At 43.0% G+C, this 24,947-nt stretch overlaps 1 protein-coding gene across 2 annotated transcripts in view; it reads right to left on the bottom strand.

The window, feature by feature from the left end:
• Positions 1 to 706: 706 nt before the first annotated feature.
• Positions 707 to 24,947, bottom strand: part of LOC129765149 (PP2C-like domain-containing protein CG9801) — a 139,587-nt gene continuing 115,346 nt past the window's right edge. For both annotated transcript variants that reach the window (XM_055765037.1, XM_055765038.1), the window contains one exon: positions 707 to 1,855. In XM_055765037.1, coding sequence (XP_055621012.1) covers positions 981 to 1,855 — 875 coding nt within the window. In that variant the 3' untranslated portion in view covers positions 707 to 980. The remainder of the gene's footprint in view (positions 1,856 to 24,947) is intronic.

Genomic DNA, 24,947 nt, shown 5'->3' with positions numbered 1-24,947 from the left:
ATGTATTGTATGATTTCGTGCCCTCCAATCGTTCAAAATGAAGAGCAAGGATTGCATCCGGGTGCAGAGTATGGTGCGGCAGATGACATTATTAAGCCGCGTTTCCATTGATACGTCTTTTATGGCGGGTTTACATTAGGGAGATCGATAGCTATAGATGGATTTATTCACGTGAAAATAGGTGTAAACGGATGAGAATAAATATGATACACTTATTCGAGGTATATATAACTTGAATAAATTCAGCATATGTAAACGCTTGTGAATTTCTCACTGGTGAGAAATCACTAAAGTTGGATGCAGTTCTACTTCAGGTGAATAAATTCACCGAAGATATGAATATATTCATTATAGAAGTTCACGCTAGTGTAAACGGATGATGCGATTTCTATAAATCTCATCATATTTCTTCACATGAATATATCCCTAGTGTAAACGCACCCTTAGGCAACATTTGATATGCAGCCTTTACGCACGCCACAGACAGTCTTTCCATCGAAGCAACACTCCATCTTAATTATTGGCGTATCGAAGAGTGTCGTCTTCTATCCGTCAGTTAACGGATCGATATGACTTACCGTTCAGAGTAGCCTCAATGTAATCTTGGGTTTAGAGGAAATATTTGGGTACTTTGCATGCAGGAAAAAATAAACATTTAAGTCTTCCGAAACTGAATTGAATCGCTTCCTGTATATTACACTCTATGTTTGTTGAATTAAATACTGTAAGATACTTTTGTTTATTTGAATTGCAGTACACAGTTTAAGCAGTATAAAATTAGCTTGACTACATATACTAAAGTATATAAGAATGATAAAAATGACGTGTGCCCTTAGGCTATGAGGCTAGGGGCTCTAAACCCGTCAGAAAGTTCTTATAGAAAACAAAACCTGTTTCTGAACATAAATTCCACCATGCTCTTGCTTAGCAACCTACTGCGCGAACTAATATTATAGTATATTCAAACAAATATATCCTTGTTATAGATTAGTTTCGTTATACTTCCTTTCGATGCCAACAGTGTATGCGACTATGGACGCGTGATCTAGTTTCCCAGGAAGCGTGGAAAATGTACTTCCTTCAATCGTTCGTTTTCGAGCAACCTTCTGTTGTTGTTTACTGTATTCAACCTCTTTTCTCTGTCCATCTTTATCAATAACAATCTTGTAATACAATTCACGTTGTTCGAGCAATTTTCTTTTTGCAGCTGTGATACAAGTAGCGAAATCAATCAGTAGCTGACACAATTGCTTAGCAGTGGAACAAGGTCTCAGGGTGCCATTTATGCCATACATCAATAAATCAGCCATTCGTAATAAAGTGAGAGTATGTCTCTGTGCCCCGGTTACTAAAGGTAAGGTTGAACCTGTCTCTTTACTCTGCGCTCGGTACCCCGGCTCTATAAATGTTTTTGACCGGGCACACATTTTCCGCGATCCTTCACTAGTTGTAGCGGCAGAGACGGGCCGTTTCTGAGAAAACTGAACTTGTGTATTGGTGGGCATCTTATCGGTACTTATTTTAGCGTGTACATCATGATATTCCCGTTTTTTGTTTAGTATGCTGGACGTACTTTTGTTCTGTCTTTTCGGTGCTAAGCTAGATTGCACTAGACGTGGCGGTAAAGGTGCTGAACGAATGGATTGTATTTTATTCGCCAGTGGCTCGGCAAATTTTCCTACAACGGGATCAAAATTGTCGCTGATGCCATCTGATGTAAGAAATACGATATCTCCCTTCTCTACGATTGTGAGTGAAAGCGTAAGGTTTGCCATTTCCGGTTTATCACCATTAGCGGGTCCTAAAGCTCCAAGTGCATCACGCATATCTCGCATCGAATTTATATCGTGTGATCCTAAAAATAAAAAATAAAGTAGAAAGAAACGATTATATTTAGTATATTTTTCTGTCAGAATTTTAGAATTTGAACCTCATTTCTAGTGTGGATTATATGGAATAATATGCACCACTATAAAATCGGCAAGTCGGCGTCGTAGGAACGCCAGCATTCGTTGGAACACATCTGTGTAATAAATAATAATGGTTCATCCTGGCCTTTACGAGATGATGATGATGTTGAATTAAAGAGGCTTTAAACTTTTCAGTTCATTCGCCTCTAATACTGTACGAAATTCGACACTGTCCGGTTCCTTAACTGGCGGAACCTATGAACAACCGGTTCTATCTTTTCGCTCGGTTCCGAGAAGCGATCACTTTCGATCAAACTGTTCTTGTTCGGATCTGTTGTAAAGAAACGTCCGATGTTCTCGACCAGCTAGCAACAACTCACTACTAATTTTATTTGTGCGCACAAATTTATCTTTTTTTTTGACGTAGGACTACGTCTTTCATTTCTATACCGGGGTGTAAAATCAAAGTTTCGAAAACGAAAGCGTTACGCCGGAGACCGAGATTTTGAGCGTTAATAGCTCCTAAACAACTGAACGAAATGGTATGATAAACACTTCATTCGAAAGATAAAATGTCTACGCGTTATATACTTGTTACTTTTTGATCCAAAAACTTGTTTCAATAGTCTTAAAATTGCTTTCAAAACAGGCTATTGAAATCACCAATCGGTATATAAGCGAGCGGCGCTCGGAAATCCACTCAGTTCTAATTGAACAGCGATTGGAGCATGTTGTCGCTGTTGCGGTGAAGCTCTTTATTTATCATGAAAGCGCGGATGAACGGTGTCACCAAGAGCCTGTTTGTGCACCCTAGGCCAGAAGGGAATCTATCAGGAGGAGAGTGATGCCACAAACGGTTCCCTGGGAAGACATCGCTACACACACATACACGCGCGGCTATTAACAGGTGGTTATCGAGTTGGCATTAACCACTGGTGGGCTTCCAGTATCGAGGAAAATGTGGAAATATCTAATTGTTACTGAAAATAATCTGCCAGTTCCTCTGGGAATTTTCAAAATATATTCATGTGAAAGAGTTTAATTGAATGTTTTCTATCCATGTAACACTGTGACCAAATACATTTGGTTTTGTGGTTTTTCAATCAATCGCAATTAACAGGATAGCTTCAGAAGATTATTCTTCCCCATCAGTAGGATATTTCCGTATCCAATATTGTATGCGCCCGCAATCGATTATTACTCAGTCGCCGAAAGTTCCGAGCTCAGAGAGTTCATTCCCCTCTAGTTTGCCTTCCAAATTGCCATCGTAAACCACACCTTCTCTCGATTCAATCACACACAAAAAGCATACTTAAGCGATATTCTGGTGGTGAGACACATTCATTTTTCGTGAGGACATCGACAAGACAACATCGTTGCCTAACGTGCTGGAGGAGGTGGACGGCAAAGGATCGACACATACACGCGCAGAACTCTTTCCGTTAGGATGCCATTCAGCATCGAGAAAGGTCCGGAAAGATCTAATCATTGCTGGAAAATAATCTGCCAGTTCCTTTGGGAATTTTCAAAATATATTCATGTGAAAGAGTTTAATTGAATGTTTTCTATCCATGTAACACTGTGACCAAATATGTTTCAATCAAGTGCTATTAACAGGTGGTTATCGAGTTGGTATTAACCACTGGTGGGCTTCCAGTATCGAGGAAAATGTGGAAATAACTAATCGTTACTGAAAATAATCTGCCAGTTCCTCTGGGAATTTTCAAAATATATTCATGTGAAAGAGTTTAATTGAATGTTTTCTATCCATGTAACACTGTGACCAAATACATTTGGTTTTGTGGTTTTTCAATCAATCGCAATTAACAGGATAGCTTCAGAAGATTATTCTTCCCCATCAGTAGGATATTTCCGTATCCAATATTGTATGCGCCCGCAATCGATTATTGCTCAGTCGCCGAAAGTTCCGAGCTCAGAGAGTTCATTCCCCTCTAGTTTGCCTTCCAAATTGCCATCGTAAACCACACCTTCTCTCGATTCAATCACACACAAAAAGCATACTTAAGCGATATTCTGGTGGTGAGACACATTCATTTTTCGTGAGGACATCGACAAGACAACATCGTTGCCTAACGTGCTGGAGGAGGTGGACGGCGAAGGATCGACACATACACGCGCAGAACTCTTTCCGTTAGGATGCCATTCAGCATCGAGAAAGTTCCGGAAAGATCTAATCAATGCTGGAAAATAATCTGCCAGTTCCTTTGGGAATTTTCAAAATATATTCATGTGAAAGAGTTTAATTGAATGTTTTCTATCCATGTAACACTGTGACCAAATATGTTTCAATCAAGTGCTATTAACAGGTGGTTATCGAGTTGGCATTAACCACTGGTGGGCTTCCAGTATCGAGGAAAATGTGGAAATAACTAATCGTTACTGAAAATAATCTGCCAGTTCCTCTGGGAATTTTCAAAATATATTCATGTGAAAGAGTTTAATTGAATGTTTTCTATCCATGTAACACTGTGACCAAATACATTTGGTTTTGTGGTTTTTCAATCAATCGCAATTAACAGGATAGCTTCAGAAGATTATTCTTCCCCATCAGTAGGATATTTCCGTATCCAATATTGTATGCGCCCGCAATCGATTATTGCTCAGTCGCCGAAAGTTCCGAGCTCAGAGAGTTCATTCCCCTCTAGTTTGCCTTCCAAATTACCATCGTAAACCACACCTTCTCTCGATTCAATCACACACAAAAAGCATACTTAAGCGATATTCTGGTGGTGAGACACATTCATTTTTCGTGAGGACATCGACAAGACAACATCGTTGCCTAACGTGCTGGAGGAGGTGGACGGCGAAGGATCGACACATACACGCGCAGAACTCTTTCCGTTAGGATGCCATTCAGCATCGAGAAAGTTCCGGAAAGATCTAATCAATGCTGGAAAATAATCTGCCAGTTCCTTTGGGAATTTTCAAAATATATTCATGTGAAAGAGTTTAATTGAATGTTTTCTATCCATGTAACACTGTGACCAAATATATTTCAATCAAGTGCTATTAACAGGTGGTTATCGAGTTGGCATTAACCACTGGTGGGCTTCCAGTATCGAGGAAAATGTGGAAATAACTAATCGTTACTGAAAATAATCTGCCAGTTCCTCTGGGAATTTTCAAAATATATTCATGTGAAAGAGTTTAATTGAATGTTTTCTATCCATGTAACACTGTGACCAAATACATTTGGTTTTGTGGGTTTTTCAATCAATCGCAATTAACAGGATAGCTTCAGAAGATTATTCTTCCCCATCAGTAGGATATTTCCGTATCCAATATTGTATGCGCCCGCAATCGATTATTGCTCAGTCGCCGAAAGTTCCGAGCTCAGAGAGTTCATTCCCCTCTAGTTTGCCTTCCAAATTGCCATCGTAAACCACACCTTCTCTCGATTCAATCACACACAAAAAGCATACTTAAGCGATATTCTGGTGGTGAGACACATTCATTTTTCGTGAGGACATCGACAAGACAACATCGTTGCCTAACGTGCTGGAGGAGGTGGACGGCGAAGGATCGACACATACACGCGCAGAACTTTTTTCGTTAGGATGCCATTCAGCATCGAGAAAGTTCCGGAAAGATCTAATCATTGCTGGAAAATAATCTGCCAGTTCCTTTGGGAATTTTCAAAATATATTCATGTGAAAGAGTTTAATTGAATGTTTTCTATCCATGTAACACTGTGACCAAATATGTTTCAATCAAGTGCTATTAACAGGTGGTTATCGAGTTGGCATTAACCACTGGTGGGCTTCCAGTATCGAGGAAAATGTGGAAATAACTAATCGTTACTGAAAATAATCTGCCAGTTCCTCTGGGAATTTTCAAAATATATTCATGTGAAAGAGTTTAATTGAATGTTTTCTATCCATGTAACACTGTGACCAAATACATTTGGTTTTGTGGTTTTTCAATCAATCGCAATCAACAAGATAGCTTCTGAAGATTATTCTTCCCCATCAGTAGGATATTTCCGTATCCAATATTGGATGCATAAAACCTTGTGCCTCCAACGTAACGCTCTCGTTTTCGAAGTTTTCCAAATATTCATTCATTCAGAATGAATTCAGATTCAACTTCATACAAATGATCTCTAAATCAACGATAGTCCTACGTCACCCTTGCGGTTATACCATAGATATAACCCACTTCCTGTTTTTTTTTTTTATTTCTTTTATTTTTACAGGCTCAGTTACTTAAGTTTAAAGGAGCCGAATTCTTAAATATATTTTTAAAACTATATATATATATAGAAACAATTTTCTTACATCTATGGTTAGTAAGGTGGAAAACCGATTACTCGCGGTGTACTCGAGTTTAGAAGGGTGACATATTTTTAGGAGAAGGATGGGATATAAGGAAATTGTAACAATGTTGATGAGCACTCAATTCTTAAATCTATTCGTATATCTATAGTTTATTTACATTTCAACTTATTCTACTATTTATAGCAAGGGGACGAATTACCCGCAAAGGAAGGAAAGGAGGGTATAAGGATGTAGGACAATCACACACGAAGATCTATAGCTTTAAGGAAAACATATATATGGGACATGTAATCAAGGTCTAACCGAGCCAACACATCTCTCACCGGCACATTGGGCTGTCTTCCTCGGGCCCGAAGGGAGTTTTCTAAATTCGATCTGGCGACCAGATACACCTCGCACGACCAAACAACATGCTCGATGTCATGATAACCTTGACCACAGACGCAGAGATTGCTGCTGGCAAGATTGAAACGAAAGAGTAGTGCATCTAACGAACAGTGATTGGACATGAGTCGGGAGAAGGTGCGGATAAAGTCCCGACTCAAGTCTAGACTTTTGAACCACGGTTTGAGGCTAACCTTAGGGATAATCGAGTGAAACCACCGGCCCAATTCATCTTCATTCCACTTGCGTTGCCAGTTAGCGATGGTATTTTTGCGAACTAAAGAATAAAATTCATTGAAGGCGATTTGACGCTGATAAATATCGCCTTCAATTGCACCTACCTTTGCCAATGAGTCAGCCCTCTCATTACCCGGAATTGAGCAATGTGAAGGGACCCAGACAAAGGTAATGACATAACAGCGTCTGGATAAAGCACTCAAAATTTCTCGTATTCTCTCAAGGAAGTACGGCGAGTGCTTTTCCGGCCTCACTGAACGGATAGCTTCGACAGAGCTAAGACTATCCGTTACAATGTAATAGTGTTCAACAGGTCGTGAGGCGACGCTGTCCAGCGCCCAGTATATCGCTGCCAATTCAGCAATATATACCGAGCAAGGATTTTGAAGACTGTGTGAGGTGCTAAAAAATACGTTGAACACTCCAAATCCTGTGGACTCATTCATAGAGGACCCATCAGTAAAGTATATATTATCACAATTGATACGCCCATACTTTGCATTGAAGATTGTAGGAACGAACCCCAATCTAAGATAATCTGGATTTTCATGGATTTTCTCCTTCATGAACAGATCGAAATGTACAGAGGAATTGATGTAGTCAGGAAAACAAACACGGTTGGGAATATACGAAGAAGGAACAACCTGCATAGAGGTGAATTCATGATATGAATTCATGAATCCAGAATGAAAATTTAGCTCGATCAATTGCTCAAAATTTCCGATCACCAATGGATTCATAACCTTACACCGGATGAGGAACCGAAGAGATAATAAATTGAAGCGATCTTTTAGTGGGAGTACGCCTGCCAAAACCTCGAGACTCATGGTATGCGTTGAGGGCATACATCCCAACGCAATACGGAGACAAAGATACTGAATTCGCTCGAGTTTAATGAGGTGTGTTTTGGCAGCTGATTGAAAACAGAAATTGCCATACTCCATCACTGAGAGAATAGTTGTTCGATACAACATAATAAGATCTTCGGGATGGGCTCCCCACCAGGTGCCGGTAATTGTACGGAGAAAGTTTATTCTTTGTTGACATTTTTTACTCAGATACCTAATATGGGCCCCCCAAGTACATTTGGAGTCGAGCCAGACCCCAAGATACTTGAATGACATAGCATGAGTGATCGGTTTACCCAAAAGTTGAAGCTTTGGTTTTGCTGGTCTATGCTTCCTAGAAAAAACAGGAAGTGGGTTATATCTATGGTATAACCGCAAGGGTGACGTAGGACTATCGTTGATTTAGAGATCATTTGTATGAAGTTGAATCTGAATTCATTCTGAATGAATGAATATTTGGAGAACTTCGAAAACGAGAGCGTTACGTTGGAGGCACAAGGTTTTATGCATCCAATATTGGATACGGAAATATCCTACTGATGGGGAAGAATAATCTTCAGAAGCTATCCTGTTGATTGCGATTGATTGAAAAACCACAAAACCAAATGTATTTGGTCACAGTGTTACATGGATAGAAAACATTCAATTAAACTCTTTCACATGAATATATTTTGAAAATTCCCAAAGGAACTGGCAGATTATTTTCAGTAACGATTAGATATTTCCACATTTTCCTCGATACTGGAAGCCCACCAGTGGTTAATACCAACTCGATAACCACCTGTTAATAGCACTTGATTGGAACATATTTGGTCACAGTGTTACATGGATAGAAAACATTCAATTAAACTCTTTCACATGAATATATTTTGAAAATTCCCAGAGGAACTGGCAGATTATTTTCAGTAACGATTAGTTATTTCCACATTTTCCTCGATACTGGAAGCCCACCAGTGGTTAATGCCAACTCGATAACCACCTGTTAATAGCACTTGATTGAAACATATTTGGTCACAGTGTTACATGGATAGAAAACATTCAATTAAATTTTTTCACATGAACATATTTTGAAAATACCCAAAGGAACTGGCAGATTATTTTCAGTAACGATTAGATATTTCCACATTTTCCTCGATACTGGAAGCCCACCAGTGGTTAATACCAACTCGATAACCACCTGTTAATAGCACTTGATTGAAACATATTTGGTCACATTGTTACATGGATAGAAAACATTCAATTAAACTCTTTCACATGAATATATTTTGAAAATTCCCAAAGGAACTGGCAGATTATTTTCCAGCAATGATTCGATCTTTCCGGAACTTTCTCGATGCTGAATGGCATCCTAACGGAAAGAGTTCTGCGCGTGTATGTGTCGATCCTTCGCCGTCCACCTCCTCCAGCACGCGTAATTTTCAACGCGCCGCAAGCTGCCTGATTTGTAGATAGGAATCATCTTCGCAGTTTTCCAGAGGCTAGGGAATGTTCTTTCCTCGAGCGACTTGTTAAAGAGTATTGTCAGAGGAAAGGCCAATGATGAAGCGCAGTTCTTCAACAGGATAGGTGCTAAGTCGTCCACTCCAGTTCCTTTCGTCGCGTCTAGTTTTTGCAATGATCTTAAAACTTCCTCGTGGGTAAAATTGAAGAATGGTAGGTGGATATGATGCGACGGTTGTTAATAGCCGCGCGTGTATGTGTGTGTAGCGATGTCTTCCCAGGGAACCGTTTGTGGCATCACTCTCCTCCTGATAGATTCCCTTCTGGCCTAGGGTGCACAAACAGGCTCTTGGTGACACCGTTCATCCGCGCTTTCATGATAAATAAAGAGCTTCACCGCAACAGCGACAACATGCTCCAATCGCTGTTCAATTTGAACTGAGTGGATTTCCGAGCGCCGCTCGCTTATATACCGATTGGTGATTTCAATAGCCTGTTTTGAAAGCAATTTTAAGACTATTGAAACAAGTTTTTGGATCAAAAAGTAACAAGTATATAACGCGTAGACATTTTATCTTTCGAATGAAGTGTTTATCATACCATTTCGTTCAGTTGTTTAGGAGCTATTAACGCTCAAAATCTCGGTAGAATGGTAGGTGGATATGATGCGACGGTAGGTTGCGAAAACATCCAGATCCTGGTTGAGGCAGCTCAGTCTTGAACACGCTTTGGAAGAATCGTCGAAAAAGATCAGCAACTTCATCAGGTAGGTTTGCTGTTGTGTTACCGTATTCGACAACTTGTGGTACTCGATTACTCGCTCTTTGCTCTCTAACGAATTTCCAGAACGCCGTAGGGTTCCGTTTCATATCAGATTGAAGTCTCTGCTGGTAGGCCCTGTAGCTGTTCTCTACAAGATCCTTATAGCATGTTTCCACGATGCGAAGAGATTCACGGTTTTCGTTTGATTTATCGATGAAGAATCGTTTGCGTGCTTTACGCAGTTTGTTTCGCAGCCTTCGCAACTCTGCAGTCCACCAAGGCTTCCTGGTGTTCCTATTAATAGAACGGTGGCGTCGGGGTATTTTCGAATGTATGATCTCAAACAGGGTATCATAAAACATATGGGTGGCGGAATCAACTGTACGATCTTGAAGAAGTACCTCCCATTCGACCAATGAAAATACGCTATTTAAAGAGTTGAAATCACATCGTCTAAAATCCAGGTCAAAGGAATCAGTTGTGGCTGAAATATGCACACAGCTCTGCATGTCTATTTGTAGTTCGAATGGTGGGTGGTGCGGATCAACGGGTAGAAGTGGTGATATCGGCGGCTGGCCTTCAAAATTATCGGGAGCGTTTGTAAAAACCAAATCAAGTAGTCTGCCATTGATGTTTGGAATAGAGTTGATTTGTACGAGGCCATAGGATGAGATGGATTCAGTTAGCACGAGTTCTGGATCGCTAGAAGCATTCACAGGCAAGTATCCGTTGACATCCTCATCAAAACCCCATTGCAGATGCGGAAGATTATAATCGCCGAGCAATAAAACGATATCGTTAGCCGAAGATCGGTCCGTCAAGGACTGAACAGCGAAAGTGTGGTTGGAATACAACGCCGTCTCAGAGTTTGGTCGAAAGTAAATGCCGAGGAGGTACAAATATCGGTTGGATAGTTTCACACAAACTACCATTTGCTCAAGCGTACTACAATGAGGTATCGAAACCTCGGTACAGTGCAGTGTGGCTTTCACTGCGACAAGCACTCCGCCACCTCTTGTGAGGCTACTGGTTGCTTCACTACGGTCACAACGAAAAAGTGAATAATCGGATGATAATTCAGCGTCGCATATATCGGACCGGAGCCATGTTTCAGTAAGAATGACAACATCATAATGACTGCTCGACAATCCTAGCTGTAAGCGTGAAGTTTTAGTGCGAAGGCCTCTGACATTTTGGTAGTAAATGGAGAGAAAGTGTTGCTTTGGCGAGAGACTATCACAATCACCACAGTCAGTAACCGGAAGCACAGGATGATGAGCTACAGGATCGTTCCGCTGTGTCGATGCGTTTGTCGGACGCTGGTGGCCCGAAGATGGCGATGAGCTAGAAGTGTTTCGCATTTCAGGCAGCGCATTGTTCGGAATGAAGGTGTACTTGCCTGCATTTATGGGTTGGATGCCAGCTGCCCCGCACTCGAGCACAGGACCGGGACGACTGGGTGTCGCTGACATCAATGGCTCGACTGTGACGAGGGAGTCAGAGGCATCCATAGAGCTTGCAAGTGTGCGTCCCGGTTGACTGGTTTGTGATGCATACGTGGGTAGTAGACTAGGAATAACATATGTTACCGAGATGGAATTGCTCGAATCACAGCTGTACTTGCCTGAGTGAGAGGCTTGGAGAACCCCCAATCCAGACTCAATCGCAGGACCGGGATGGCTGCTGGGCGTTGGCGGAAATGGCTCGACTGCGATGAGAGGATTGAAGGCCTCCTTCGTGCTTGATGGTATGCATCCCGGTGAGTTAGTTGACTCAGGAAGTTGGTTGAATGAAGAGGATCTTGGTTGCTATGTTGAATAGTCCACCATTTTGTTTCGCCGTTCTCGCTGAATTTTATAAACCGGGCATTCACTGCTCCAGGCAGAGTGGTCAGTTTCAATATTCAGCTTACGCTCAACTCGCAGTTTCGAACAGTTTGCACATTTTTCTATGCGGGATTTGCATTCTTTAATCGAATGGTTATCACTGCAAATAGGGCAGATAACTTTCTCTACTTTACAGTCGACTATTTTATGATTGAACCCGCAGCATTTGTAACACCTTATGACCTGCAACCCATCAACCACTCGGCATCGATTCCACCCGCAGTTCAGTTTCCCAAGTTGTATCACATTGAAAAACGTCTCGGGGTCCAACTCGACTATTGCGCTGTAGTTGTCGTATCTCCACTTCAAATTGCAGTAAGTTTTGCGCAATTTGAAATGTTTCAATGTTGCAAAAACTTCGTTTTGGTTAGTCAGTTTACCCTTTAGTTCGCTTTCGTCGTATTCGTCGCTCATTCCTATTATTTTAATGGTTGGTTTCATGTTCTCGCGCACTTTTACCTCAAATCGACCTTCCAGTTGTTTGTCAACTGTCTCTTCAAGATGCTTGATTGACGCATCATCCTTTAGAGCTACTATGACCGACCCATCTTTACTACTTGTCACCCGCCTAACGTTCAAATTTTTGCCATCAATTTTATTTCGCAACTCGACTCTAATATCATCAACATGCACGCCTTCCTTTGGCTTTATGACGGCGATTGGATTAGGCTTCAAATGCTGTTTCTTTTTCAGTTCGGTTCCATTTACTATCATGTCATTTTTTACTACATTAGCAAAGCTTGTTTTTGGGGATTCGTTCGATGCTGACGTTTTTAATAGCGTATCCGTAGTATTTTCCAATCGCCTTTTTTGGCAAGGGATCGTGTAACAACATTACACGCAGAATTCTCCTTGTCGTCAGCTGCGGAAATGGATCGCGTATTTATTCGCAATAGTTCATCTCTCATGATTTTTTTTGTTTAAAGCCTCTTTAATTCAACATCATCATCATCTCATGATTTTTCTGACATTTTTCTCGAAGTTTTTGACAAAGTCTAGCACACACGTGAAATCGTCCAATTTACGACCGATTTCATTCAACAATTTTTCGTTGTGGCTATCGTCATATTCGCTTAAAGCCAAACAAGCATCGCAAACAAACACTGCATTGGGGAGCTTCTTCAATAAATCTATTTCATCCACTGACGCTCCAGGCAAGCAGGTCATGTGAATAGAGAGCTTACATTTTCCAAAACACTCTACACTCGCATCATGCTCGGCTATAGGCACAGCGCACAAAGCACACGGCTGCGAGAAACAATTCTCATCACCTCTGTTTCCTATGTCCATATCTTCGTGCATTGTAACCAGCACATGACACACAAAGCGGGGCGAAATCAATTCAAATTTGCCGTGCAGTACAGTGAATTGATACGCTTATTTTACAGGATTAAGTGAATATACTCTCACGTTAAGTAGATAATAAATCGTTCAATTGTAAATTCAATCGTGGGACTTCCTGCAGTAACAACTACGCATACAGATGGATATAACTTAACACAAATTTAGACAGGATTTCACACACAATTTTGTATTTTTTGTTGGGCACAGATACACAGTGGACTTTCTCTCTTGACAATTTGGAATAGTCGTAGTCGTAGTTTTGTACAACTTACATAGAAGTTGTACAAAAGGGGGCTTAAACATGAGCCCTGGGGGAGTCTCATGTAAGAGACCCGACTTACTGCCGAATCTCCGTGAGAAAAGTTCAAATATTTCTCACAAAGCAAGTTATATAACATATTATTCAATAGAGGCGGCAGACCCCGAGAGTGTAATTTGTCTGACAAAACCTCTATTGAAACAGAATCAAAGGCCCCCTTTATGTCCAAGAATACTGAAGCCATTTGTTTTTTTTTCGGCGTAAGCCATTTGAATTTCTGAAGAAAGCAACGCAAGACAATCATTCGTCCCCTTGCCCCTGCGGAACCCATATTGTGTATCTGAGAGTAGGCCATTCGTTTCAACCCATCGATCAAGGCTAAACAAGATCATTTTCTCCAACAATTTCCGTATACAAGACAGCATTGCTATTGGGCGGTACGAATTGAAGTCGGACGCGGGTTTTCCGGGTTTTTGAATAGCTATAATTCGCACTTGTCTCCAATAATCTGGAACAATATTATGCTCCAGAAACCGATTGAATAACTTCAACAAGCGATGTTTCGCCACATCAGGGAGATTTTTCAGCAAGTTGAACTTAATTCTATCCGATCCCGGAGCAGAATTGTTACATGAAAGGAGAGCAAGAGAGAATTCTACCATCGAAAACTCGGAATCAAGATCGCACCTATCTTGTGGTATATCTCGAACAATTTTTTGCACAGGAGCGGAATCAGGACAAACCTTCCGTGCAAAATTGAAAATCCATCGATGTGAATATTCTTCGCTTTCATTCGTTGAAGAGCGATTTCTCATGTTTCGAGCCACTTTCCATAATTTTTTCATTGACGTTTCTCGAGACAAACCTCCCACGAAATTTCGCCAATAAGCACGTTTTTTCCCTTTGATCAAGTTTTTAAATTGATTTTCAAGGTCCAAATACGTCTGAAAATTTTCAGGGGTTCCACGTTTCCGAAAAGCTTTAAATGCATTCGATTTTTCTACATAAAGCTTGGAACATATGCTATCCCACCATAGATTGGGAGGCCTTCGACGAATAGTGGAACCTGGGATGGGTTTCGTTTGAGCGCGAACCGCGCTGTCATAGATCAAACGAGAAATGAAGTTATACTCCTCCAATGGAGGCAAACCATCTCTGGAATTGATGGCTAGAGCAATCGCGTCCGCATATTTTTTCCAGTCAATGTGTCTTGTGAGGTCATATGCCATGTTTATAGATTCAGAAGAATTCGACCCAATGGTGATGGAAATTTTGATTGGCAAGTGATCACTACCGTTGGGGTCCTGGATTACATTCCACTTGCAATCTAACGATAGTGAATTCGAGCAAAGCGAGAGGTCAAGAGCACTTGGTTTAGCAGGAGGTTTAGGAACACGTGTTGTTTCCCCAGTATTCAAAACGGTCATATTGAAGCTGTTACAAAGGTCATATATCAACGATGAACAATTGTCGTCGTACTGTTCCCCCCAGGCAGTTCCGTGAGAGTTGAAGTCTCCCAAGATCAATCGTGGCTCAGGAAGAAGTGAGCACATGTCAACAAGTTGCTTGCGGCTAACCGCAGCTCTCGGAGGCCAATACAAGCTGACAATACAGAGGTCTTTTCCTCTGATGTTTGCATGACAAGCAACAGCTTCAATCCCTCCAATAGGTGGAAGGTCAATTCGAAAAAATGAGTGGCACTTATTGATCCCCAATAACACCCCTCCGTATCTGTCATCACGGTCCAAGCGTATAATATTGAAATCATGGAAAGAGAGATCATCTCGCGAAGAAAGCCAAGTTTCGGACAGAGCAAAAACATCACAATTGAACTTATGAATTAAAAATTTGAATGTATCCAATTTAGGGATAAGACTACGACAATTCCACTGTAAAACAGTGATATCTCCGACCTCTCTATTTGAATTAGACATCAAGAGAGATAATCATTGCAAGGAGGGGCCATGTTTGCATCAATTGTTGCAAAATTGTCTTTAATACTAGAAGCATTGAGATGACAATGGTTCTGATGGAGTCGGAAACATTAAAACACTTGAAGATTTGATCCAAAAGGTCAGACAACTTTATAAATCCCGATTGGGAAGTTGAGCTGGACGGAAAAACAGGGACAGTTGGGGTTTTTGATGTCCCCTCGAGTGCTGGGTCGTTCGAAGGTGAACTATTCCCACGGAAGCCAGGAGGAACCTGATTTTGCTTGTCCGCTGCACTCGATTTTTTAGGCAAGCTAACTGGGGGTATCACCGAGGGGACTTGTTCTTGAACTTTGGGAGTGGTCACATTTTTGCGCCGGGGATTCCCTTTGAAAATAAACGGTGTGCCCCCGCTAGCTGTATCCGCTTCCATTTCATCAACTGGCAACGTGGAAAAGATATTGTTTGTTGAGATTGGTTGTTGTTGTTGTTGGGCCAGTGGAGAAGCGCCCTTTAAAATTTCCGCAAAAGTGCGCTTCGAGCGTTCCTTTAAAGAGCGCTTCTGTTTCTCCCAGCGACTCTTGTAAGTTTCACAAGCTGAGAGCGCGTGTGGGGATCCTCCGCAATATGGACACTTATGCTCAGTCGCACTGCAGGATTTCCCCTCATGTTGCTCTCCGCAAGTGGCACAGCGCTCCTTGTTGGCACAATAATCTGAAGTGTGACCAACTGACTTGCATTTGTTGCAAGTCATGGGCTTTGGCACGAAGAGTCGCACAGGTAGTCTCAATTTGTCCACCATAACGTAGTCAGGGAGGGCGGCACCAGCAAAGGTGACTCGAAACGAGTCTGACGGCGTAAATTTAGTTTGGTCCCCATCATGGGAGAGTTTCCCGAGTTGGCGACAGTCCAAGATCTTTACTTCCATTGAGGGAAGCTTCTTGAACTTGCCTTTTCCTTCTTTTTTTATTTGTTGGCTCGTCAGACCCGTTTCAGTTATCACCCCCTCAATTTCTACGTTATGGGAGGGTATAAATGTTCTATATTCGAGAGTGAAGTGTTGGTCAGCAACAATCTCGTTTGCGTGTTTCCGTTCATTCACGACAACCCGCAATTTGTTCGGTCTAACCCTGCGAATTTCAGATACAGAAGTGTATCTGGCCAGATCTTTCATGATCTGAATCACGTTAAGGCTTTTTCCTTTTGGTTTTGGCCGGAGGAAAACAACCCACGGGCCAGTTCCAGGTGCATCTTCTGGATAAACTCTGACACGTGGAGCGGAGACAACAGAGGGAGAAGACGAGGACGAGGACGAGGACGAGGATTGGGTTGGATCGGAAACATCAGAAGGGGGAAGCGAAATCGATGATGGGAGAGGGGGAGTGGAAGTAACAGTGGGTTCAGAAGGGAGGCTTGCTATTTTCTTAGAGGGGGGCTTGGAGGGATGAGCAGATTCGTCCCCAGAAGAATTATCTTCTTTTTGAGGGACTCGTTTATGTTTTTTCCCAGATCTTGAATGGGATTCATTATCGGAGATCTCCATCTCTGGAGATCCTCCACTATTCTCCATTTTACAAAAATGTTTGTCTTATTTCTAATCTATTATTGATTTTAACAATAATCTCAAAAAAAATAACAAAACAAACAAACAAAAAATTATGATGATAATATTAAGCAATGAACATATGAGTTGAACAATAATATTAATATTAAATATGTGTACCTTAATATAAAAGTTGTTCCGATACTGCGCTCTACTGCCCTAACCAGGGAGAGACAGAGGCTACGCGCTATGGATCAACACAATAGCGCAAGAATAGCTCACACGGTCACGTGATGATAATTCCCGTTAACGACAGCCACACGATGGCGATCCCGTTATGCCAATGTTCAACAGCCGCCAAGGGCTGCAAGCTGCAAGAGCGCTGCTTCCTTTGTTCCACTTCACAAAAGGTCAATTCGAAAGCGGACAGCAATGACCTTCACTCGTACACTATACCAATCGCACAATAGTAAAAGTGGCAACGCACAATAACGACACTGAACTTTACTCGTCAAGAGTTGGATAGCGAATTAAAATTTATCTTCTAAGCTACAATTCTATACATATGTCTGTATATATTTTATTTACACATTCTGCTCCGCCGGCGACGATCGTAGGTAGCGTTGAGACTCGCTTCGTGACGGTGACGACGATGATCGAAGACGATGATAATGATGATTACAAACACTGATGCATCTCGCTCGGTACAGACAAGCTCGGCACTCGCTGTTTTCGAACTCTCGCTCTCGTTACTTGTTGTTTCGATTGTTGCTATCCTCGTTACTCGGAAATCTCAGCTTATGCTGCTGATCGACACTAGGGTAAGCTGACTCGTAACTGCCACTGGTTCGAACGATTATTTCTCCTGAACATCCTCCCCCCGTTGGAAGGTGTGCCTTTCAACACTCTGCATCGGGTCAATCGGAAGGAAGCATAGTTTCGAGACAGGTCTTCTGAGCACTCCAGTTTGCGTTTTAACGTTGACGACTCTTACGACTCCATCGGTACCAGGAAATGTTTCGACAATACGACCGAGTAACCATTTTTGCACTGGCAGGTTGTCTTTCTTGATCAGCACAAGTTGTCCAAGTTTGACGAAGATCTTCTTGTGCCACTTGCATCGTTCTTGTAGCGACGTCAGGTACTCGAAATGCCAACGATTCCAAAAATGTTGGACGATTTGGGTGATGTGCTCGAATCGTAACTTGGGAGACGACGGTTTCTTGATGTTGGCTTCGGGACGAGCGACAGCGTTCAGCGGCCTGAAGATGAGAAAATGCCCTGGAGTCAAGGGCTCGAAGTCCTCCGGGTCATCCGACAGCGGGGTGATTGGACGCGAGTTCAGGATCGCTTCGATACGGGTGAGAACTGTCGACATTTCTGCGAAAGACAAGGATGCTCCTGCTGTGTACTTGACCAGAAGTGATTTGGTCTGTCGAATATTCGCCTCCCAGATACCGCCGAAATGCGGTGCGTCGGGGGGGTTGAATCGCCACTCGATGTCGTTACCGTAAGCTCGTTGAATGCCGCTCTGGTTCTCGGTACTCTCGAAGAAGACTTTCCACTCTTTCAGTTGATTCGCTGCGCCGACGAAATTTGTGCCGTTATCGGTCCAAACGGTTATCGGGGTGCCTCTACGACTGACGAAACGATCGAATGCTGCCAAAAATTCTCCAGTCGATAGCTCGTTCACCAGCTCGAGGTGAATTGCTTTGGTAGCCAGACAGACGAACAACACTATCCAGCCTTTATGCTCAACCGAGGAACGCTTGTTACGCTGCTTGATGTAGATAGGCCCACATAGATCGATGCCAATTCGATAAAACGGATACTGACCATCCAGGCGACACGTCGGTAGATAGCCCATGTACTGACGAACGAGTTTCGGGTTGTTCTTGAAACAGACGGTACAGTCTCGAATGATCTGCTTGACGGCGCTTCTCCCCCTGACGATCCAGAACTCCCTTCGAACGGCGGCTAACGTTAGCTGGATGCCCGCGTGCATGTTGGACCTATGCACATGGCGTATGATGGCGACCGTAATGGGATGATGTGGCGGCAGAATCATCTGGTGCTTCGTGTCATACGAGCAAGACGACTTCGATAGGCGTCCTCCGACCCTGAGGACCCCGTGGTTGTCTACGAAGGGGGAAAGCGGGATAAGCGAGTGGTCCTTGATCGTTAACTGTGCTTTTAATTTGGCGAATACTTCCGGGAAGGTTTCCTTCTGGTCGAGGCGAACGATGGCGATCTTTGCGTAGCGTATTTCCTCTGGAGTGAGCTCCCCACAGTGCTGACTTTCGTGACTTCGATGACGATTCTGGAACATTCGTTTGATTCGGGCGACGGCACGAACCATGGTCGAAAACTTGCTGCAATTCTCGAACAGGTTGAATCTCTCCACTGTAGCCGGCATGGCCACGGTTGTAATAAGCTCGGGAACTGCTTCTTCGTCGAGACGCCAAACTCCTCTTGGCCAGGTTTCTTCATCGTTTCGCAGGAATCATGGTCCTTGCCACCAAAGGTCGGCTGCTTCCAGTTCACTGGGCATGATTCCATGAGATATCAAATCGGCGGGGTTGTGGTGGGTGCCGACATGAGACCAGTCATTCGGATCCGTTGCCTTTTGGATTTTGGCAACTCGGTTCGACACGAAGACGTCCAGCTTACTGGGGCAAGTGTTGATCCAGTTCAAAGCAATGGTTGAATCCGACCAGAGTCGGACCCGGTGTAAATGAATCGGTAGTGATCGTTTTACCTGTTCTACTAATTGAGCGAGCAATACGGCGCCACAAAGTTCTAAGCGCGGAATCGTGGATCTATTGGCTTTAAGGGGTGCGACGTGCGATTTGGCACACACAAATTTTATCGAGAGATGACCTTGCGTATTTCGTGACCTTATGTATAAACAAGCTCCAAAACCCTTCTGTGACGCATCGCAGAAACCAACTAATTCGACACTGACTGTTTCGGCGAGGGGTAGCACACATCGGTCGATTTTGATTGACTTTAATTCTTGCAATTGATGTCGATACTCGTTCCAATGCTGTTCCAATTCAGGTTCCAGTGCATCGTCCCACTTCCGCTCCGTTTTCCAAAGTTCTTGCATGATGATCTTGCCGGTCATCACCACCGGGCCAGCGAAACCGAGTGGATCGAAGAGCTTCGAAATGTCCGACAGTACTTTACGTTTGGTCGGAACTCCTTCGCTAACAGCGATCGACAATATCTCGAAACTTAAGACGTCCTCCGAGGGTTGTCAGGTTAACCCGAGTGTTTTGGTTCGTCCTTCTTCACTGAACAACAATTTCTTCTCCAACTTATTCTCTGGTAGTTCGGCTAGTACTTCGTTACGATTTGAACACCACTTGTGCAGGTCGAATCCAGCCCTCGCGAACATCTCAACGAATTCGTCTCGAAGTTGTCGTGCCTCTTCGACGGTTTCAGCACCAAATAGAGCTTCGTCCACGTAGACTGCTTTCTTCCCGAATTGAGCTGCTAGCGGGTACTTCTCCGCTTCATCCTCACATATCTGCATCAAAGTTCGAGTTGCGAGAAATGGTGCACAGGCTGTGCCATACGTGACAGTCGTGAGTTGATATATACCGATTTCTTCCTCGATACTGGACCTCCAAAGGATTTGTTGGAAACGACGATCTTCCTTGCGAATCACAATCTGTCGAAACATCTTCGAAACGTCTGATGTAATGGCGACCTTGTACGTCCGAAAAGCGAGGAGTGTGTCGATGAGCTTGGGTTGCAGAGTTGGTCCCACCATCAATTGGTTGTTCAGCGAAATTTCATTGTTTGTTTTGGCAGAAGCGTCAAATACAACACGTAACTTTGTCGTGCTACTTTCCAGTCTCGAGACAGAGTGGTGTGGCATGAAATAACAAGGGGTCGATTGCGTATCTTCTGGATCGAACGTACCAACCCGCTCCATATGTCCCAAGTCGATGTACTCTTGCATGAACTGACGATAGTCGGTGTACAGCTGCTGATCCTTCACGAGTCTTGCTTCGAGTTGACCGAAACGACGACGAGCCATGTGCTTTGAATCGCCTAGCGTAACTTCTAGGTCTTTGAAGGGCAAAGCGACAACATATCGTCCATTTTCGTCACGGGTATAGGTTGACACGAAGTGCTCTTCCGCAGCCAGCTCCTCCGCAGACCAAAGTCGTTCGCTACCGTAGCTTTCGAAATGCCAAAACTTGGATATTTGATCGTCCAACTGCTCATTCGTCACGATCAGGGTTTGCAAAATAGGGTAGCTTGGCTTTCCCGAAATCGCACCTCCAGCAACCCAGCCGAAAACAGTTTCTCTAAACAAGGGTAGATCATCATCGATTTTGTGCGATTTGCTCAGCATAATTTTGTCCCAGTCAACGATACCAAACAGGATGTTGAATTTTCTTCCCAGCTCCACCGAATCCGACCACAGAAACATTCGAAGGAAAAGTTTTTAATCGTCACCTATGCACACACGTTGTAGTCATAAAAGTGGACATTGCACATGAATCGAGGACAGCACGGCACTCTTGGAACTCTCCGTTACCTCCACGAACGAGAACGATTGCGGTATGCAGAAGTGCTTGATCAACGGTTGCCATTAACTGTACATTTTTCGGCGACGTATGTGGTTGGGACCACACGACTTCTTTTGGGATCTCTCTCGGAACTTGAGTTTCAGATTGTTTCGACACGCTGCATAGCTCGACCTGCTTGCATCCTTCTTTGGGATATTCAACATTGGAAACGTTCGCTTTCCGACCGGTTGTAGCTGCGTTGATCTGTTTCGATTCGAAGTGTAGCAGGGTATTATGACGTTGGCCACAACCCTTGCATGAACTGCTCTTGCAATCAGTAACCATGTGGCGGTTACTGAAGCAATTGACACACAACTTTAACTCTTTCACCCTCTGGAACCGGTGGGCTGGAGATTTGGCTAAGAAATTGTGGCACTCGTTGATGTAGTGTGAACCTGTACAGTGAAAACACCCAAACTTCCTCGAATTGTCTGGGCGAGTGGAGCTCACAAAAACTTTGGGTGTTACCTTCATTCCACCGGGTTTGACGAGGTGGCGAGATGTAACCTTGTGATCAATTTCGATATTCTCCAGTATTCGACACCGATTTTGTAGAAACTCGACCATTTCACTCCATTTGACTAAAGCTGTGCCAACGGCATGTGATTCAAAATCCTTGTGGGTATCCTTGTCTAAACGAGAGGCGACGATGTTGACGACCATTGCTTCGGAGAGGGAATCGAGGTTTAATTTGAGGGATGAAAGGGCACGGAGATTTTTCTGCACGACGTTGATCAGTTCGCGAAGAGCGGACGACGATTCATTTTGAAGGGGCTTGATTTGGAAGATTTCAGCAAGATGGCGGTCGACGAGCCAACGACGATTTTCGTACCTACTTTCTAGGGCATTCCACAAAGACGAGAACGATTCTTCCGGGGTTTCGATACTGGCAGCTTCACCGGACAAACACGACCGAAGATAGTGCAAACGTTGTTGATCATTCAACGCTTCGTTACGACGAACAAGATGATTAAACTGGCCTCGAAAGTACAACCACTCTTCATAGTGACCAGAGAAACGAGGCAACGTAATGTCAGGCAGCTTGATTTTCGATTCAGTGCAAGTTTTCGGAACATGTGTATCGATAATGGTCTTTTCATGAGGTTGCGAAAGTGGCTTAAGTTTCATCGCGATTTGATAATTGATCTCACTAAGCAAGTCATAGAACTCTTCACCTATTAGTTTCACCGATGCCACTTCATCATCCTTGATTAAGCCATAAATTTTTCCTTCAACATCGAAAAAACTCATACGCATTTCCTCCAGTGTCTGGCGAATTATTTCCAAACGCAGAGGGTCATTTTTGTCACAATCAAAAGAGGTCACAAAGGTCAAATTTTTATTCGCACGCTCCTTCAGAGCTTGCATTGTTCTCTGTAGAGACAAAGCCAGCGCTTTCTTTTCAGCAGCCATTGTATTGATTAGATTGTCTTCACACAATGTGCTCAACAAAATGGCGATAGCGACACTACTTCACACAAAAGAATTTCGCACAAAGACCACACGATTCTATTAACTTCAATTGGAAGCGCTTTGCTCTAGCTCAAACGATCACCACCTTTGCTTCCCCTCGAAACGTTTGCTCTCCTCGATACTGGCTTCTGGAAATTCCGCTGCTCAATACAATGACGGCGACGACGGTTCTCCACGATTGGTCACGTTGGTCACGCTTCGTTACTGGCGGAAACGTATCCGGTTCGAAGGACCTTTTGATGTACGAAACTCGACACTGTCCGGTTCCTTAACTGGCGGAACCTATGAACAATCGGTTCTATCTTTTCGCTCGGTTCCGAGAAGCGATCACTTTCGATCAAACTGTTCTTGTTCGGATCTGTTGTAAAGAAACGTCCGATGTTCTCGACTAGCTAGCAACAACTCACTACTAATTTTATTTGTGCGCACAAATTTATCTTCTAAGCTACAATTCTATACATATGTCTGTATATATTTTATTTACACATTCTGCTCCGCCGGCGACGATCGTAGGTAGCGTTGAGACTCGCTTCGTGACGGTGACGACGATGATCGAAGACGATGATAATGATGATTACAAACACTGATGCATCTCGCTCGGTACAGGCAAGCTCGCCACTCGCTGTTTTCGAACTCTCGCTCTCGTTACTTGTTGTTTCGATTGTTGCTATCCTCGTTACTCGGAAATCTCAGCTTATGCTGCTGATCGACACTAGGGTAAGCTGACTCGTAACTGCCACTGGTTCGAACGATTATTTCTCCTGAACAAATACCTTTACGAGAACAATACACAACAATATAAAGGATGTACCGTCCAATATCTGCGTACACAAAATTCGAGTTTTTATCCGACTATCACCAAATTTTAAGAGAGTAAAAAAAAAACAATTAAAGTTGTTTTTTTGACGTAGAACTACGTCTTTCATTAAGACATTTCATTCATCATTAGGGCATAGATTCTGCCTGTTGATTATTGTAATAAATAAATAAATAAAAATAAGAGTGTCAAATCAGAAAACAGGTCACGTTTTTATGAAATAAAGTTAACGTTAGTAACTATTTTTGCCGCGAACGGATTTTGGCGATTTGCATACTAAACGAATCGGAAATTCCGTAAGATTTGTTTAATATGCATTACAATAGAATCCCCTGGATAGTAAATGGTTAAAATTCATGAAAACTTTAAGTGTTTCTATTTTCCCATACATTTGTTCTGTCCATTTGAGTGCTTTCCCGAACAGAGATATCAATAACGAGCAACTTATCGACGACCAACGGAGGGGAAATCGTAGGATTTAAAGTCTTCGTGAACAAAGGAAAAGAAGAAGAATGAAGGGAAATACTTGCCTAGAGTATAAACAGTGAATCGCGCTGAGGCAAACTTTCATTCGGCATCGGACTGAGTCTGAGTCTGAGGACTTGAGTAATCCAGTTCACTTTGCTTTCGCTGCGCTTCGATCTAAGATTGGACCCCACCAGTGGTAATCCAACTTGGAAATCGTCGTTTGATTTTTCTGTTCGTTTTTCGCGTTATTCGTATCGTGTGTTCTTCTTTCCGCGTCATAAATTGGATGCTTCGCGTAGTGTGCGATGAGCAAGAAGAAGAGGAACCGAGCCTTCGCAAATGTGACACCGCACCGAACAACAGCGAAGTAGGCGATTTCGGCGCGTCGGTCGAAAATGTAAACGCCCAGGCAGCAACCAAAATTAAGCTCCCCCCGCTGGTGGCGAAGGCGATCGCTCTTGACAAACTCATTAGCGAATTCGCATCGATGGGTGTTACAGCAGAGTACAAGCTGTGTGGCATAATTTAGTCTTTTCCCAAGCAGTTAACATTGTTTATTTTCCGTCTTCATAAGGGCTTCGTTGGTGCCTTTGAGAATGCATCAATGCATTAAACTGACGTTATGGCGAAGCAGACGTTAAGGTTGTGCACCTAAAAATTATTTGGGAATACCAAGCATCTTGAATGTCTTACTGGAATGTTATAAGTTATTTGGGTTCGCGTGCCAGTCGCAAAACTGTCGCAAATCTTCAACTAGGATT

This window comes from Toxorhynchites rutilus, chromosome 2 (genome assembly GCF_029784135.1).
Source record: "Toxorhynchites rutilus septentrionalis strain SRP chromosome 2, ASM2978413v1, whole genome shotgun sequence".
NCBI lineage: Eukaryota > Metazoa > Arthropoda > Insecta > Diptera > Culicidae > Toxorhynchites > Toxorhynchites rutilus.
This window is presented reverse-complemented; position numbering and strand designations above follow the sequence as displayed.